The sequence below is a fragment of the Varroa jacobsoni genome, unplaced genomic scaffold (assembly GCF_002532875.2).
Source record: "Varroa jacobsoni isolate VJ856 unplaced genomic scaffold, vjacob_1.0 scaffold_1250, whole genome shotgun sequence".
Classification (NCBI taxonomy): domain Eukaryota; kingdom Metazoa; phylum Arthropoda; class Arachnida; order Mesostigmata; family Varroidae; genus Varroa; species Varroa jacobsoni.
The window spans coordinates 71423-91005 of NW_019214152.1; the positions used below are offsets into that span (position 1 = coordinate 71423).

At 38.3% G+C, this 19583-nt stretch overlaps 1 protein-coding gene across 2 annotated transcripts in view; it reads left to right on the forward strand.

Annotated features, from left to right (window-relative positions):
• Positions 1-19583, forward strand: part of PIP4K (phosphatidylinositol 5-phosphate 4-kinase) — a 38272-nt gene that overhangs the window by 15069 nt on the left and 3620 nt on the right. Inside the window, exons 2-6 of one of the 2 annotated variants that reach the window (XM_022846726.2) lie at positions 2018-2115; positions 12261-12357; positions 14339-14491; positions 14801-14947; positions 18537-18689. In XM_022846726.2, coding sequence (XP_022702461.1) covers positions 2018-2115; positions 12261-12357; positions 14339-14491; positions 14801-14947; positions 18537-18689 — 648 coding nt within the window. Of the gene's footprint in view, positions 1-2017; positions 2116-2841; positions 3115-12260; positions 12358-14338; positions 14492-14800; positions 14948-18536; positions 18690-19583 lie in introns of those variants that run through there. The other variant, XM_086971546.1, reaches the window with a different exon arrangement.

A 19583-nucleotide genomic window follows, 5' to 3' on the forward strand; every position in this document is an offset into this window, starting at 1 on the left:
AAGCTGACTCCACTGATCTCAGTCATTGATTTGGTTTGCAACTGTGCTTGAAAGATAAATCGCATTTTTATTATTTATTGTGTAGCCACTTACGAGGTACATGCTTAAAGCCATCTGTATTTCTAAATGTGCGAACTCTAACAGCCGTCACTGGGCTGCATTGATCGACCCAAGTGCTACTAGATACAGATTGGACGTAGGTTAGTGTTATCTACGCTGACTACTTGAAGAGTTTCTCTCGTTGTCGTATTCGAGATTGGGTCACTTGAATTTAAGGCGGTTTTATCATAGCACACTTTTGGAAAGCCTAACGCCTGCGCGCGGTTGTAAATGGTTTTGTAAAAGCTATTGTAAAAAGCAATATCGTAAATTATATTCATCTATTGTGTTCTAGGAGCAATACCCGAATACGCGATACCAGTCGATGCTAATAACTCAGTGTGAAGGGAAGCTTGTTGACTGTGATAGAAAAGAATGCCTGCCCTCTGCTTCAGCGTGTGATTATCCATAAGCTACATCTTTGCAAAGAACAATCGAACGGGTTAATCTACAATTCATGTACAAAAATAGTCATATTTTAAGATAATTCAACTTAAATCACTGCAGTTACTGCCACTGCTAGTGACTGACTAAGTGGATATGATAGCTGGATAGTCTCATCAAACAACAGTTCAAGTAAAAGCTATACGGGACATTAAGCGTATCTTATTGCTCCAGCTGAAGCGAGAATAATTACAACAAAAGCAAGAAAAAATAGAATAGTACAATTACTAGAGCGTCTAGTTTCGAGCTCTGCGTGGCAGTAGTTATTGTTGTTATTGTCTCTAGTAGAGACATTAGTTGGATACCGAGTAGCTGAGGTGTCTATGCTTCAGTTATTTGTTCTTCGGCAGCATGACTCAGGGCTCTTCCTGTTTATAAAAATCAAACAAATAGGAGAAATACACCAGTGATGATGCTGCAGCCTGTACTTGAATCAACGCAGATGCGGCATAGCTGTACGGCGGTTATTAACGGCCTTGTTGCTGTTGGGCAGAAAACACACGAAGGGATCAAGGATCGGATGCAGATCCTCCAAGGGGCTGCTAGAGATCGCTGGGAACACCACAGAATCCGACACAGTTTTGGTGTTGTCCCGTGTAGTGGTCCGATGTTTCGTTGCTACCGACGGCCGTCTTCTTTGCTTTAACGATCTTTCAGACGTTTGAATGTATCGGATACAATGTACAGGATACTGTCGTAAATTATAGATTAGAAATGCAGCGGAGAAATAGGGGTATTAACGAACTATCCTACGGTGTGGATCTTAAACTATAAGACGATTCGACTAGCATATCATACATTGTCACTCGAGCGGCGTTATCGAACAGGGTCAGTCGGTGAAAGCAATACTTGACGAAATTTCAAGGTGTTGGGCCACGGAGTTCTGAATGTGTTTGATTCAGTAAACAAACGATTTGGAATGAGTTACTATTTCGTATAGGAGTCTTCCGAAGATCAAGGTGTTGATGACGCGTCTAGAGAAACGCTTTAGACTAAGAAAAAGAGCCCCAGTTCGCTTCACTCAGGTTCAGTCGGTTCTCAATGAGACGCAAAGGCAATCAGTCGCGTGTCATTTGACGGCTCGTTCGACGGTTCCACAGAAGTGCAAGCTAGTTCTCTTTCCATTTTTCGTTGATCCTACATACGATCCGTCAGCAAATCAAACGAAAATTCAAATCTTCATATTATTTGTGATGGAAAAACTCCTTGTCTATGTCAAACAGAAGTGACCCTACAGGGGCAAATCCCGAAAAATGCATTAAAATTCAAGTCCCTCCATAAAAACGCTTGGTTTACATATTCAATCCAGCTATTTGTAAGCAGGGTCTGTTTTGATTCAATGCATGTAGTGCGGTGCATTGAACAAATGCTCTATAGTAAGAACTATTCATAGATCAGCGTAAATAAATCTGTTCTGTTTAAGTCTGCTACGCTATTAAGCTATGGTCTAATCGATTGTCTCGGAATATTTCAGATTAATGGGCTTACTCACGTTAACATTCCAGTAATGTTAATGCCTGATGACTTCAAGGCCTTCACAAAGATCAAGGTCGATCACCATTACTTTAACAAGTGAGTATTGCATCTATATAAAGGGCAATTAAACGGGACCCGGTTATCACTTGTCGAAAAATTACGAAAGCAGAAATGTCATAACTTGGTGGCAAGAGAGGGTTAGTCAACATATTTAATTGCCCTTACGTAGATTTCGTGAACCACATAATGAAACTGGGTTGGTTCGATCGCGCAAGAAAACACGAACAAAACTGTTTGTATTTGTGGACTATAACTTTGTATAAGTGAAAATAACGATATTATACAGCGTGTTTAGAAAATTATTCAACATGATCATCTTTAGAGGGATTAGCTTTCTTCATGTTTCCTGATAATATATATCTAAGGAGCCATATTTTTTTTTTGTCAAAGCTAAACATTTTGCCAAGTTTTCTGTTTAGTTCATTTTTCCGATATTTGGCGTACTGACAGAGACGGATACGAATAGAAATTCGATTGGAAACTTTACGAGCGTGTCAGAATTACCTAAATAGTATCCCTGACTTTTGCATTTAACCTTGAGCCCATCTTACAAACCCTTTCACCTTAATCCTTTCGCCCCAAACTGAAAAATAAGGTAAGTTAAAGGAACAACAGTGATACGCTCATTTAATGCGTAATAAAGTCATGTTTAAGATGCTCTATGTTATTCCGTGAGAGACAATTTGCAAGCTGCTGACTTGGTCAGCTTGTCTTGCTGGATCATCATTGTTAGTAGCAGTTGCTGAAGCATTGAGTGTCCTATCTTGCAGCTGACGCTGTTGACGAAAATAGGAGGGAAAATGCAGTGCAAGATGCTTTGTTGATTGCCTGTCGACTGAACTATCGACCCTATTGCAAGATTGACTTCCCGTTCAACGAGCAGCCTTTGTGACAGTTAAGGGGAATGAGGGCGGTATTGTTTGCTCCGTTTACTGTGTGCCGGAAGACGCTGCCGTGCTTCGAGGTTGTAATGATGTTTGACGGTGACGTCTACGAACGTTTGGTGGTTATGGGATAAAAGCTAACAACGTTTGGGTAGGTGGTACGTGGAAATAAGCATACTGGTCTATAACGCTCAAAATTTTCATATGCCACTTTTAGGAGCGAATATGTTGCTGAAGGGACTAGTCAGTGGGTAGTAGTGTATCATTGAGTAAAACTGAGGATTGATCCTAATAAGATAGTTTTCAGTATCAGACTGTTCAACTATATTAATCTAAACCAATTTCAGCTTGTGCACGCCCAAAATATTCGTTCTGGCTTTGAGATAGTAAGAAATTATCTCTAATGTACATAACATCAAGCAAACGTGCTTGTGGTAATTTAGGCACCAATATTCACTATAGGCACTTGTCGATATATTTCGTTCGATTATACATTTAGAGGAAAGCGGAAAACACTGGTTTTAAAGGCCAGAGTCGCTCCGCGACGGTCACCATTCGCTCTAACGTTAACATATCAACGGCGTAGTGAGTTGAGATCCGCACATTGATGATAAAATGTAAAATTTATGGCTATAAACCTCTGGAACACGACAAGCAACTCTACAAATATAAACACCCTAGAATACAATAGACGTAATATTCAAATCACCACCATAATGTCAACTGAAGCAGAAGTAAAACCCTTGAAAAATGGAAAGAGTTGAGAGAGTGAAAGAGAGAAATCGTAAGATCCTTCTTAGGGAAATCTGCTGAGCAATTAACTGTGGAAGATGACCGACCAATACTTTTGTCCCCTGTTACTCGAAGCTCATGTAAAGCTTTAGCGCAGTTAACGGACATCGGCCTGAGATACCTAAAGCCTTCTGACCCTAATATAAACCTAGTTCCTAAATCAACCAGGACTTTTCCATATTAAATTGATTCCTATATAAAGCAAAGGGAGGTGACCGTATAGTTAGTCGTACAGCACAAGGACAGGGAGCTTGGTAAAGCCGTTTAGCGAAATCTTCAGTTGGTGCATTTTCCCTGTTTCTGTCGGAGCACAGTTGAGTGTTGTGTAGCTGTCGGAAGAGTCGGCCATACATTTACCGCATAAGCTCCAATAGCAAATCGATTTACTGGGGATTAGTTACGCTTATTTCGCAAGTACTCCATTCAATATACGAACGTGAAATGATTCAACCCAATAATTTAAACGAAATAGATAGTTTCTTTAGAAGAATTTGTTTGAGTCAAATCCATAGTAGGTCCTTCCTACCTATGATATTTATACTTTTTTCGCCCCTAAATCGATGCTCTTTTTAGAGCTACTTTAACTTTGCAGAAAAGTCTTCGGTAAAGCAGCGGCCAGAGGTAGAAAAAACTCTGCAGCTTGTCTGTGTTCGTTTATTTCTTGCTCTTCTTTACGCATCATTATTTACGCGAAACCGCCGCGAAATCTGTCCGAGGTAAGCTCCTAGGGCTTCTTCATGAGAAAAATAGGGTTATTTATATTACCATTTTTGTTGTGGTATGGTGGTTAATGCGATAACACTAAGAAAGACTGGAAGAGTAATTTCTAAATTTAAATTACAGCTTACATTAGGTAGCGAATTCATAAAGTTTTTGTAGAAGTCTACGTGATTACATTGTAATAATCATCTTCAGTTTCATAAGCATGCTTGGATATAACGCTAAGGGAGCTGCGGTCATTGAGTTCAGAGAAAATATACGAGTACACGTTGGGGAATAAAGCGTTCTTGGCCATTACGTCTGCTGGGGGTTAGTCTCCGATTCTCTCGTTTACCTATTTTGTCCGGTGGCCTTTTGTGGTTCAGCACTGCTATTAGGGATCATTTATCCTTTATTACGAGCATCCCTTTCTCTCGGAGCAGGACTAAAACTAATGTGAATAACATGGTGCCCCGACATCCCTGCAGGCCCCAGAAACTGATCGATGGTGGCAGTCTATAGGAGCACGCGGCTGCTTGTTTTGTTAGTAGTAGTAACTGTAAATTACAGGCGGGAATAGCGACATATAGAATGACCAGGATGTAGCCCAGCCGATCCGGCGGATACACCGGACAGGAAAGAATATCTAGTTGGGTCTATCCTAGTCCACTTTTTACGCGATATGCAGCCAGCTCTGCTTGTCTCTCTACTCGCATATTTACCCTTTTTAGTTTCACCAGTGTTTGTCCGATCCTTGAAGCCTGCTCCTATGTGTCCTATTGAACACCTATCGATCCACGGTTTTCCTCATAATGTTCTACCGACTCCTTTTTCACCGGAAACGTCCCAGTTATGTTTCTGCTTCCGGCTCTATCTTTCTACAACAAAAAACAAAAAAGAAAATTCCTGCGAGGGAGTAACATTTTTGTAATTCAAAATAGAGGTAGCAATGGTATTACATGAAAGATAAGCTCTTTTTCATGTTTTCCGTCCTGCATTATTTTAATGTAGGGCCTAAATGTAGCTAGAGCACTAGCGATGTCTTGCTTGCATGGGAAAAAAGTAAAATGAGATTTTGTTCAGGAGATTAAATGAGGAGTATGTCCTATAACAATTTTTTATGCATATTTAGTAATGTCATGTACCACTATCTATTCATTTGTATTATACCTGTTTTGCCTTGGATGTATTTATTCCGTAGGATCATGTCTAGTATACTGCTTCAGTGTGAGTCAGCTGAAAACGCCCCACTTTCTGTAGAGTTCGTTCCGACCTTAGATAAAACTGTAAAATTATTTTTTGTGTGCAATTTTTAGCCAGTATACCTGAACATGCACAACAAATGAAGGATACATTTTTCCTTAACGATAAAGCCGAAACCCTACCTAATGCTCTGTCCTTAGGTTGTCGTTGACCCTAAGAAATAATGCAAGTCACGATGATCTGTTTATGAAACAGTGGCATGATTGATATTTGTGTTTGAACAAAATGGAAGGTGAAAACACAGAGTTCGCTGTGCACCGTGTGACAAAGTGAATGAGGATGCGTGTCGAGAAAAGAAAATCACTAAACGTAAAAACAAAGCGGAATTTTGCGACTTTTCTATTCTGGTTTCAACTATATGAATTTTCATAAAACCGTTTTCAAAAAAAAAAAGCACAGGGCAGGTTTCCGAAAAAAAAAAGAAAGCTTAATGATTCAAGTCCAAATTGAACGGTTGTTTTTTCGCGTCCGTTTTGTACTCATCCAGCCGCAATCATCACTAGAGAGTGCTACTGCGAGTGACAGTCTTTCGCTACTTATCCTTTTATTTTATTTGTGTAATTAAAAATCCTTTTGTCGTATTTTACAGCGGGGCGAATACATTCTAAAAATTAGCATGGAAAGTATGAAAAGAAATGCTGGTTGGCACTGATTACGTGGTTGTCAAATTAACGTCATATTATTAAATAAGAAATAAATGTGTTGATAAATCTTTTCCAAAAAGGCTGGACGCGTTATCTTGACCCGGTAGGCTGATCGTTAATGACTTGAGAACTCTTATACGATGCTCCGTTGCCTATATAAATATGTACGTCCAATAAGCTCACGTATACCTAGTGATAAAAAGGTACGTAAATTGGCAATTTAATAAATAGTAATTTTATAGCTTAATAATAATTACCTGTGCTAAATGTGTTCAGAAAGTATCATTTTTAATTAGTAATTGACAACTGTTGGAGAGACACCTGAAGGACGTTGACGTATCGGATCACAATGATTCCTGTTTCTATCTAGATAGCTATTTGTTACACATTTTAAGGAAGCTGTATTGGGTCGCATACCTATGCCGCTGGTACAGATAACCCATAAAATGGTGAAGGATGTTAAGCTTCGATTGTTGACCAACGCTGCAAGTTAAGGAGCCTTTTTATATGCATTTTGTCAAGAGGTCAGAACCATTTAGTATTCAAAGATCTCGTAGACAGACTCTTTACTATGCATACAGATTGAAACTAGATATTATTGCAAGATGTGTTTTAAAGCACATCTTAGATAATATGAATTGCGTTGCATCGGCGTCCGTGCGGCTTGACAGATGGGATAATGGATGTTGTTAAAGCGGCTTCATTCAAACTTAGGAAAAAACGTCCTCGAGATAAGTGACATTTTTGAAAATATAATAATCTCATCACAGTAAAGGCACGAACGCTGTTTAAGCCTGTAAAAAAAAACTGTGCTGTCTATGGCCAAGACGTTATCGGTGAAAATGGGCCCGTAAATAAAAAGAATGTTCCGTGTAGTGGTCGATCAGTGACGCAAAAAGCTGACAAGATTATTGTGGAAATTGAGCGAAATCGACACGTGAGTAGCTGTAACACCGCCAAGAAATTAGGTATTTACCACCAAACAGTCTTAATCCATCTGTAGAAAACCGGATACAAAAAAAGAAGCTCAGAAAACAATACGCTGTACAATTTGTGCAAACTGGGCCTTTTGGTGAAATGAAAGGTGAAAGGAATCATACGTTAGAAGTTGCTGCCGTCTGGCGAAACGATTGATTGAAACCTCTACTGCTAACAACAACCAGATCAACCCATTCCGGTCTCTTCAGAACCCTTTCCTGGGTATGGCCTTAGTTTCACAATTTTTTTGCCCAGAAGGAACAGAAGGTTCACAGTAAGTGGCTTATGCTGTAGCCAAAAAAATCGAAGAAAATCCTTGACCCACACTTCATCTGATAATATTCTTTGAAGTATAAAAATATTTGCTTCCTTTTTGGCTTGAAATCAGTGAATACTTTTTTCGACAATCTAATACGTTGTTATTACATGTTACTGATATTTCTATATGTTGTGTTATTCAGTTGTTTATCAAATTGCAAGAAGATCTGCAATATATCTAGCATCGACTAATACGAGGCCGACCAACAAGGCAAATGGCAATCCATGTTTTATCTAGATCCAATAACTGTAAAAGCCGATTTCTTGGGTTAAGTCGATGCAACTGTATCCGTATCGACATAAATACATTGCGACGAAAGCATCGCCGTGCTTTTTCCGCTTCCATCCAAAGTAGTTCTTCCATTATATTTTGTTCGGGCCGAATCCCGTTATTCTATCCTATTGCTATTCTATGAGGAAGCCCCTGGAAAGGGGAGGAAGTGAAGTGTTTAGGGGTATAGACCTCCGTCACTTGAAGTTGATTAGTGGGTCGGCTCTTTCGCGTTTTTTCAATCTTTTTCATCTCACCAACAGCGTGCCCTGCGAGCTCAAAAATTTAACGACGAATCTTTAATTAAAACGAGCGCAATGCGGCGGCGTCAGAAGCGCTGTCCTGTGGTCGACCGCACGACGTGGCCTCATAATAAAGTAAATAAAAATCCTCTAATAAGAAGGCTTCATTCGTAGAGTGCTCTGAGGAACGGAAATCGCATATATTATTTATTAATTGCGCGCAGCTCGTATTGCAAACGCACACACGGCAAGGTATGTATTCACAGTAAGAAACGTAAGGAAAGTTGATCTCAAGTTTCATAAGGGCAATATTTGACAACGCTGGAACTTCTCGTGACACTTTTTTTCTTTGTTTTCGTGATGCATTTACAATCTCTGGAATGATGACTCGGATGTTAGTATTCAGACTCTTAAAAGTCGAGTTGCGGTAACCCTTGGAAGTTGGAAAATCCTGAGTGGGTTATGACCATTAAGCTCTAACCTGGATGCTAGTGACAGTTCATCACGTAGCTTTTCCATGTAGAAGCATCATAATTTAACATATTGCGAGCCGTCGGTTTAATTGAATGAAAACAGGGCATTTTGTGCTCTGAAGGGAGGTATCGTTTACGATGGCCTCAGACCGTTATTTTAGCGGGCTATGTAATTGAACCGACGGAACGTCACCTAAAGACAACCATACATTTACAAAAATTGGTGGCACCTGTTAAAGCTTAATGCAGGTATTCTTCACTATAGCTTTCTATCGATTACAGCTGAGGTAGGCGAAGTGAGGGGGTGACAATAAACACTTCTGCGTCGAGCAGCCAAGATTGAACAAGGGAGCGAAACCACTCCTTTTGCACGATAACAAACGATCTTATATCGCATGAATTACAGTGACAAAAGTAACAGGAGTTGCAGTTAGAGAACTTCTATTGTAGACACTGCTGTTTTCACGGGTCGCTATTTTTTTCAAGTAATGATTTTTCAATAGAAGAATTTTCAAATCTCAACATAATAGAGGAATTGCCATTCGAAACTTTAGACTCTTGTACTGGACTTTTAGAGTAACAGACTAAATATTGATTACCTAAATAACAGAAGGTGAGTACTGCATATTTCATTGAAAGAAAGACGCTATATTTTTTAAAATGTCTAAAAGGGCTTACTTGCTTATTTTTCATATGAGAGAATCGCATCGTCGCTCTTAATACTTCTTTGCTCGGTACCCCATTTCGGCCTTTTATATATATATATATACATGTATAATTAAGTTCGGTAGGTAAGTGAGGCTCGCTCTTTTCTGCTTCTTCCCCCATGTAATTCCTCATTGTCTGTTTATTATTCTCTATATATACCATTTCAAAACACTTTTTCCAACCAATGAGTTCGTTGTGATTCGTCCTTGCACAGTGTAAAGGTTTTGAAAAGGTAAAGGTCATGAAAGCCACTCTGCAAGACCTTAGGTAGGATGTTCTTTTCCAGTTTTCCAGCCTTGAGCCTATAGATTACTACTTTTTTTCCGATCACTTGCAAATGAAATTAATAACCGTAAATTTCGCGGTGAAAAGGTCTTAGTTGGATAAGTTTTTTTAACATCAAAGCTAAACATTTTCAACGGGAAAGAAAAAGAAATTAGTTAAAAAATAAGAGAAATCTCTGAAGAGTAACGGCAAGTAGATAATAACAATTTAATACGTTTCTAGAATTCGAGTAAAACGGTGCGTCTTAAGCTATATGATAAGACAGATTTTACTTATATGTCAACCTCCTACATAGATAAGGATCCCAATTAAAAGGGATAACTTATTATTATATTTTGAGCATAATATAAGTTACAACCATTATCTTGTGATCTCCACAAACCTGCAATCGGCTAGCACTGGGTAAGGGTACAGACAAAACGCTTTGCTGATTTTTTACCGAGCTTCTTGCGCCACGGTGGCCTGCCTGTCAACTATCCACAGACCAAACTTCAAAACATTCGAACGTGTGCTTAGAATTTCGCAAGCATTTTCAGAATAGTGACCTTTGATAATGTTTGGTTGCTTTAGAAGACAAGAACAGAGTACAATATTTTGGGCTGAGAATGAAATTAAGGACCCGCAAGTAATGTCAATGCTGCAAAAAGACTTTTTGGGCCCATGTCATGAGCCAGTACCAAATCGATGAATGGCCCCAGCGGTTTCGCGACGGAAGTCTTGAAGACAGACCCTATTTTTGAGATTGGCACGTTGCAGCAGGGACTGACAAAAACGTGGAAAAAATAAAATAAAGTGTGCTGTAGGATTGCGATCTACTTGAAACTACACTTTGAAAGATAATTTAAAGGCAAGAGGGTTCGTATTAAGGATTGCGTTAAAGGGTTTGAACTGCGAACAGACGCGAACCCATCAACAACTATTTTGGACATATATATATATAACAACCTATACAACAATACTATATAACAACCTCGGATTTGTTCCAAAATGTCCTTACAAGTGACGAGACGTGCGTGTGGGATAACGTATGGATGAAAACACAATTGTTTGAGTATCGTTTCAAAGACCAGAGCAAAACTATATCGTAGCGGGTCAAGGACTAGGTTTGTTTTCACCGTTTTTTCGGCTGTTGGGAGATTGCGCATTATTGATGCATCCTGAGTGGTTGCACTGTCACCAAATAGTATAACCAAAACCTTTTGGGAAGCTTACATAATACTCCCCGTCAAAATGGAACTTAAGAAACGAAGCCTGCCATAATGCATCAACTTGTGTGTTGGTATTCGTATCGCGTTTCTAGTAGTGGAAGTGGATGTAGCAGAAGTTGAAAGTTGTTACAACTTTGTACTGAGCAGAAATAGCTCTCTGCATGATTCTCCCTCTTCCAAAAACTTGAGACAAAATTAACAGAAAAAAAAGCTTAAAATGATCGAGGACATTTTAAAAAGTGAGAACATATTTTTTCGTCTGAGTTCGAAAACCGTTCTAGGAATCCGGTGGATATAATTTAAACAATACCATCTTCGTATTAAACCACATATTCAGTTCTTTTTTACCGAATAGGATTTATTATACGTTAAATGATCCTGCTAAAGTATTACAATACTACATACCCAGCAATAATAAACATTTTCATAGTAATCGAGGTCGGCTTGAAGTGCATTTTATCAAAAGATCGTGCGTATCGAAAAACCGGTAAATTGCTTATATTGCCAGAGGTGACTTTGCTTTGGCAATGCCCATATTTCCTCTAGCCATTACAGAGGGTATTTCTACGTCCTCTAGTTTCTGTATTTACCTAACGCAATACGTCAGTCACCAGTGGAAAGTCGCGTCAAACTATTTCTGTCGTATGGTTTTCCCTACCTAAATAGATTCGTAGTATTATTAGAATTTATAAAGAATATGCTTTGAAATTTTACCCTATCTCGGCCAAAGTATGTAGAGCATATTTCAGTTTGGCATCAACTAAGCTTTACTAAAAAATATACTAAAGTGTTATAACTTGATGCAATTTATCCTATGAACGCGATAATAAGTTCTATATTGATGAAGTCCATCATCGTAGTTGGGTTTAAAATACTTGCTTTGTACAATTAAAAATGGGGCCACTCCAATTAAGTGCCCAAGGTAAAAAGAAGGATGCTATAGTCATTTAGGATTGAAAAGGCACTGAAACTGAAAGCCGTGGGATTGTTATAGCCTGACAAAAAGATCGTGAATCATAGAGCTGTCGACAAGCTTCTAATAGAAATAGGAAGAAAATACGAAGAATTAGAAGGAACAAGAGCGTGACTGAGAAGCGGAAGAGTGTTCCGTCTATCCACAGGGCGAAGCCAGAGGGGCACAGAAAATCAGATTCTCCCTCCATTACGGCAACGAGCACAGTGATGCGCAAAGGCATATTTAACTTGTTAGAAATCGACGCTGCGTGCTGTTAATTGTTTAGTTCTTATGTATGTAGCGTGTACATGTATGTGTGTTTCCTACAGCGAAACTCAAAGCAATTCTTATGTTAATTTTACTGTTCAGAAGTGCTATGCCGTCTGCTATATTCATTTTAGGCATTTTCGTTAGACTCTTCGCTGTTCAAAACTAACTTTCTTAACTGTATTGACTTTTAGGGAAAACATGCCATCGCACTTCAAAGTGAAGGAATATTGCCCTTTGGTATTCAGGAACCTTCGTGAGAGATTTGGCATTCACGATCGAGAATATCTGGTAAGATTCAGCTAATTAGTGCTATTGCTTTAACCTGCCTGACCATCAGGTGCCCTGATATCCCAGACGCAGTGTTCGGTTTGTTTTTTAATTAATTAGGAAGTATTTTTTTCTCATTAAAATGGGCCTAGAAGTTAAAAAATCCTTTTTCCAGTTTTTCCCTCCGAAACTCGGCTTGTTCTTCAATAGCTTGTGATGGTATCGAAAACTTATGCCACTCAAAATTGGAAATATTTCTGAGTCATTCTGACGCGGCGGTTTGTACCTCGAAGCCTCTGGTCGAAAGAGACGAAAGCTGTGTTAAAAAAGAATATTATTTTTTTAATCTTTTAGAACTACCAACAGTCACCTAGATAATAGCCACAGAAATTACGTATCACTCAATTTATATGATAGTTTATGAGAAAAATCAGCGTCTTTAAATACAAGTCAATAATATGGCGTAGGCGGAGCGATACTGAGCACGATGTCTGTGCTAAAGCTCGTTAAGCTGAAGGTGAAACGAACCAATTGTAAAGCAAAGATTCTACTGAGGTAATTGTCGTTGGGTAAACAAAAGGGGCAATATTTGCTAATAAGGACAACAAATTTGCAAACAACATGTACAGCAGCTGTCTAACAGAATAAGGTAATTTGGCGGCCGGTTACTGACAGGAGACCTAAAAAGACTCCTTTGAAACAACCGGAACGGCAACATCCTATTTTATTTGGCATGTGTGCAAGTATGAAGGGTGCAATGTTAGAGCGCTGGCATTTGTCACAGCACAAGAAATATGGAACAACGTTTGTAATCAGGACTGCTGATTTCGATCGAATTCGGTTGAATTTTTCCATCTTGTACGTTTCGTCATGATCGAAACAAGTATTTAATATAAATTGAACTTTTCGTTCAACTAACTAAAACTTAATCTTTATTGAAAAAGTCTTCGAAGTTGTACCAATGCCACTTTTGAAATTTATTGGCTGTGTAAGTTAATATAGTTGTCTCTAGGATCAAGTAGAATGATCGTTATGGTGTGGAGGTTTAGTAGATCGCTTATCTATGCCGTGAAGTCGTTTTGGATCTATAGAAGAAATTGCATAGAAGTCTCATACGTATATTTTTCGCATCTTTACTTAATAATTTTGAAGAGGAATCGGAATAAACACCGTTAAAGGTATTTCTGTAATGCAAACATACTTCTTAAGTTCTTTCTGGATGAGCGATGTTCAACACTTTTTTTATTGGGCCGTGATAGGAGCTGTAATAGATACTAAATCTAAATACCATGAAAAATCGTGTTCTTTTGAATAAAGATAACAGATAATTGCAGATGGCGGCAGATGCTACATACCATAACTAAAATAAATGATTTAAATGATGTATAATCTTCCTTTTTTTAACGCCAATTTTGTTAGAGTTGGCGTTCGAATACATTTGTAGTCGGTAGTGCAGAAGATGCTCTAAATTTAATCAGACCCAATAAGGTTAGCATAAATCCTTAGGCCTTGCTTTCTTAAGGCCACGTTAGTTGAACTTCAAATTAAAGTCCTTTGTGTGTGAAAAAGTTGTTATGAAAGGAAACCCACGTTTTTCCGTTATTTTTCCATAGGTGCATTTTTTTCCTTGTGACGGCTGAAGGGGTGTTTAGCTGGTGAAATTTGGCTTGTGTGTAAGACTAAGTGGTCATTTGAGGTTTCACTAAAATGTGAACCATAATGATAATAGCTATGGCATCTGCGCAAAGCGATAGTTTCATATCTCGCATGAGAAAAAGGGGGTGGCCGGACAAAATCATCCTATTATTTAAGCCACAAAGGTAATTTTTGCTAAATGACACTTTGACCGCAGGGAAAAACATTATAAAATCGCACCTAATTTTAATTTACGCATTGTTCGCCCACTTTATGTTATACTAAAGAGTAAAGTGATTCATTTAAGAAAAAACCTTTTCTTAAATATATATATGATATACATAAATGCCTATATGTCTCATTTCAGAACTCATTAACGAAAGCGCAAGCGGTGGCAATCGATTCCCCAGGTAAAAGTGGGGCGAAGTTCTACCTATCGTACGACCGGCGGTTCATCATAAAAACATTACAAACTGAAGAAGTGGAACAGATGCATGTTCTACTCAAACACTACCATCCGGTTTGTATTTTGATTAATCATGCCAACACAGCTGCTCAAGATAGAACGAGAGCGGCATTTGACATCAACTTTATCTCGCACACTAACGTAGAAAACAAACAAATGCTATAAAATAACGTTTTTTTTTGTTTTAAACTTATGAATATCGGTTGTATATATATATATATATATATATATATAGAAGAACCTCATATCGTTAACTCACATTTTTTATGACCGATGAGACCAGGCCGGCCGAATCGTATCGTTTAACAATTGTACTACCTTATGTTATATTATTTTTGGACGAATCGGAATTTGTCAATGCAGTACGTCGTGGAGCGACATGGCAAAACTCTATTGCCGCAATATATCGGCATGTATCGGCTGACTGTCGAAGGCCAGGAAACGTATCTGGTCGTCACAAGGAACATCTTCTCCTCGTATCTTCCGGTGCACGTCAAATACGATCTCAAGGTCAGTTTTGCTGGGTGCAGGCAGTATCTTAGAAGCCGCTTAAATGATACCGACTATGTCAGTCTAATATCTGCCTATTGATATGGCAAAAATATGTATAGGTTATTACCCACTATAAAACAGACATACACATTATATGTATGTATATATATATATACACAACCTGTTATAAGCGAGTCTGGCTGAAACTTTAAAGTAAATTAAAAAGCTTTTGCAGCAGAAGAAATCTGACTGGTAGATACTCCAGTTTTCTGGAAACCTATGAGCGAAACCCGGTTGAGTTTACTCTAGGATAAATGGGTTTAGAAGGAAGAACATCCTTTAGTTTCAAAAATCGATGCTCAATGACCTAGTTTTTATCCTTCAGAGGCCACAACGCTGCGGAAATTCATCAAAAATTGCTGAAAGCATTAGACAAGTAGGCGTTAAACGAAAGCGCAGAGTTGAATGATGAGAACGTTTCAATAGTAAAGATTAAGGTGTTGAAGACGTGAGAAGATGACCAGATGTTGGGGCCGAATCGTAGCTTAAGTAGTGAAACTGCAAAAAATTAGTAAAAAATGGGGCTATCGTGAATCGATTCCATAAAAATGTGTGGCGTCTTCCACGTGCGATTTGTAGAAGCTTAAATATATATAATCGAGGCATGTAGCCAAAGATGGACCAGGCAAGTGATAGCGTCATCCTGAAAAGAGATTGTCGCGTAGGATCGAATGTAGAGTGATCGTAGAGCTTGCATTGGATATCAAAAGCATCTCTTACCGTAAGGTACCAGCCGAAAATGAAATAATCAACGCGGCTTGATGTCGAGTTTTTCAAGAGCCTCTAGACGGTTGGCACGACAGTAAAAAACATCCAGCCTCATGCCTCAATTACTTCATTGATTAAAGAAGAGAATATTTAGGGATGGCCTGAATTTGCTTATTCTTCAATGTAAGGCTATGTGATTATGGAGCCTTTCTTGCACTACAAAGGGCAATCGGTAGGCGTACATATCCCACTCTAGATTTACCTCAAGAAGCTGTAGATAGAGTAATTATATATGGTCGCGCGAATGTAGAAGCTGTCGGAGTGCTGGAGCTGGTATAAAAAAGAGCACCTCTAACGCACATTAAACAATCATCTAGCTCAATTACGCCAAAAGGAATTTAATTTCAAAATCCGCCAGACACGCTTTTAACAGCTAATATATATGTATGTATATATTAAATTATTGTTAAAATGATGTTCCTACAGCTAGTAAATCTCCGCATACTCCTTCAGATCTTTACTTGTATTAATACCTTTCCGTCAACGTTTTTCTCTGTATCTGTTGTTAAGGGACAAGGAAAAAATTTCTTTCAAAGTCACTATTGAGTCATATTAGATATTTCGACACAGAGCCTTTTGAGGCACGGTGTACGAACAGTGACGAACAGCATGCTCATTTTTGTCGTAAGAAAATGCAGGTAAAATTTACTTACTGGGAACTTTGAATATTTACTAAATGACCTGCTGCTTAAATCTGTGTTTCCTTTCGTTTTCTCAGTAAATTCACACCACTGCACCGATGATTCTGTCACTATATCAAGCAGGGATGCTATCCTTAAGCCTTTATCTAACGTAAATCTCGCAATGAGCTATCCTATAGCAAAAACAAGGAGACGTAGCCAATTTAAGTACGTTCTTATTTTGTCTGTTTAACAATTCCTTTAATTATCATTATGATTACGTTGCAGGGCTTCTGTAAAAACAAGCACGGTAGAATCCGGTTTCTCAAACCAATTTTCTTTTGCCAGGTACAAACACTATTAGTTAAACAGTAATCAACGTTTGTATGCTCGCCTGTGTGAGATTCTTTGAAGACTTCACTAACAAACGCTTGCTGTCTTCTCGTTAACATGTCTCTCTCTTTTAACATTGTTATCACTGTCGTGAATAGCTCTGTGATACCTAAAACATAAGCAGCTGATTCCCTTGTAAAGGCTAGGAAAAAATTTCACTCAAAACTCAGGCACCCGTTGTAGTTGACATCTCGAGAAGGAGGTGTGCACGGTCTGATTGCAGCTGTTAAGAAGCTACGACTAGTCTACGAATCAAAACCAAATGTCAATTATAAGTATGAACAGATCAAACTTGGGGTAGTGTCTTTTTATATATGAGCAATCAAGGCATCGGCAAAAGTTCATTCTAATTACACTGAAATTAAGTTCTCCGTAAAGTTACAGCTGGGACCGTTAAAGACGTTAACGGCATCTATAAGTATATGTTACCCAGTAAAAAGCTTATGAAATGGATTTCTTTTCAGAGATGGGCTTTGATAATTGTTCTAATTATTTTTGTTTTAATAGCATAGTTCTTCCATACCGGTAACCCTCAATTTAGTGTGAGCTAGATGAGCCCTGAACAGCGAACAATGAATTTGAGGATATTCACTATAAAAACGTCGTCTCTTCTAAAAGCGTCTCGTTTGTCGTTTGTCGAGTATGAGAAAAACGTGTGAGTGAAGGACGTAAAGAAAAAAAGTAGTCCACGAGATCTTGACATATTGAATTTCGATGGGATAAAAAAGATATTTTTAACGAATGCTTATTCCAAATCTCTTATAAATAAATCTCTCCAATAAATTGTAATCTTTAATGAAAGCTACCGTGTGTTACCTTTTTGATTTATGCTTCTGACTTTCTATCAGTTTTTTTTCCGCGCTAGAGCTATTCACTTCGTCTTAAGTTATCTACATTCTTTGTAAGCAAGTTTGAAAACTGAATCTATTTTATGTACCGGTGGAAAAATGGGTAAGTTTTATATAGGGCTATCTAGGATAACCCCAATGAATAATCCCATAAGTTTTTTTAGCGACACATTTAGAATAGCCGTATTGATACTGTGCTTATTCGATATAGGATATTTCAAGTTTTGAAATCAAAACCATAAGTTTTAGCGGTAGACGGTCCATATTCAGGCACTGACATAGATGCATGCATGGTATGTAAACAAACGTCACTGCTTGCTAAATGGCGTCATATTAAAGGGTGCTCGATAGTTGATTAGACACCCGTGCCAGCTTATCACAAAAATCGAAGGCCCCTGGCAATAGTTTTTAAATATTCGATCAATTTCTAGTATCTAGTCAAATGTTTTTTTTTTAGAACCGCACTAGCATAACTTATTTTTACTTGGAGAATACTGTGAATGGAAAACAAGTTTAACTGTTTGCGTTTGACTAACTTAGGGCTCAATATATGTGGAACGGATCAAGAGCTAAAACGGAATTCAGCTGCTTCTACTGAATAACATAATTTTCATTGATCAATTTTGTTTGATGATAGTTTAGAATGGCGTCTATACAAAAGAATGAATCTCTCTAATCTTGTTCCAAACACTCATTGCGCGTTCCTTATATATAGCTTTTAAGGAAACTTGTAGCGGATATGGTTGTATTACATATCACGTTATTTGTGGATATCTAATAACGTTCGTCGTTTCATCTATGAATATTCGGCCCACATGTGCTGCTTTCAATTTATTTTAGCCATGCAACCCTAAAATTAGTATATTGTAAACAACATTATCTCTAATGTACGATTATCTATTTTACGATGAATAACAGGGATCAACGGTAGACCGCGAGGCATCAGAAAAGGAAAAAGAGAAGGAACTACCTACTCTGAAGGACAACGACCTCATTAAGGATGGCACTAAAATCCACATTACTCCTGACGCGAAGGAGACATTCACTGATATGCTAAATGCCGATGTCACCGTAAGCTGGATTTTGCACAAACGTTACTTGATTCAGCGCATTTACTAACTCTCATTGATTTAATAAAGAAAACGTAGCACAATTCTAAAGTACAATATACGTCAGCGTATAAGCCTGTCGTTTGTGATACGTCTGTCCTGAAGTGCCACCAGCGCCAAATTGTGTAAAAATTAAGGTGTAAAAACAGGTGTCTAGTTTACATTTGATTTTGGTACATGGCAATAAAATGTATCAGAATGTTGTTTCTGAGTCTAGGTCGCCAGTCGGGACACTTGACCATATCTATAGTCAGTAAATATGGGCACTTGTATAAGAGAGAGCTGTAAACCTTCGCTGTTTGACAATCATGCCAAGGGATATCTAACGACGATAGATGCTCTAACGGACTGCCCGATTTTTTATGCTTATAGACACATATCAATACATTTACAGATAGGCAAACAGATAAAGCCGTAGTGTTGAGTGGGGCAATCTATTCGGCACTATATGAGTCTACTTCACTAAATAGAAGAAAGGATATAAAAGGGGCAAGGAAGCACACGTGACCTAAAAAGCCGATATGGCCGACGGCAAACAAGTTTCCATGACAACTACAAAGTAATCCAAATAATGATCCCAAAAGATGAGATGTTACTATTCCATCAGTTGAACAAATGATTGTAGTGTGTTATTACGTCCTGGTCAGTCGGCGGCTTTACCGATCCGAGTATCTTAAAGCACGCTTAGCTGACCAAATAGAAATCCGACGACAAAACGCATCCATAATAGCATTATTACATTACAGATTTTTCCTCGTGCCTTTTCTCATATTTTATTAACGTAGTAGTCTATTTCTGCTCCTTAATCTCAAGATAGGAATGGGTTCCTACACTGAATAATGACAAACCCACAAGG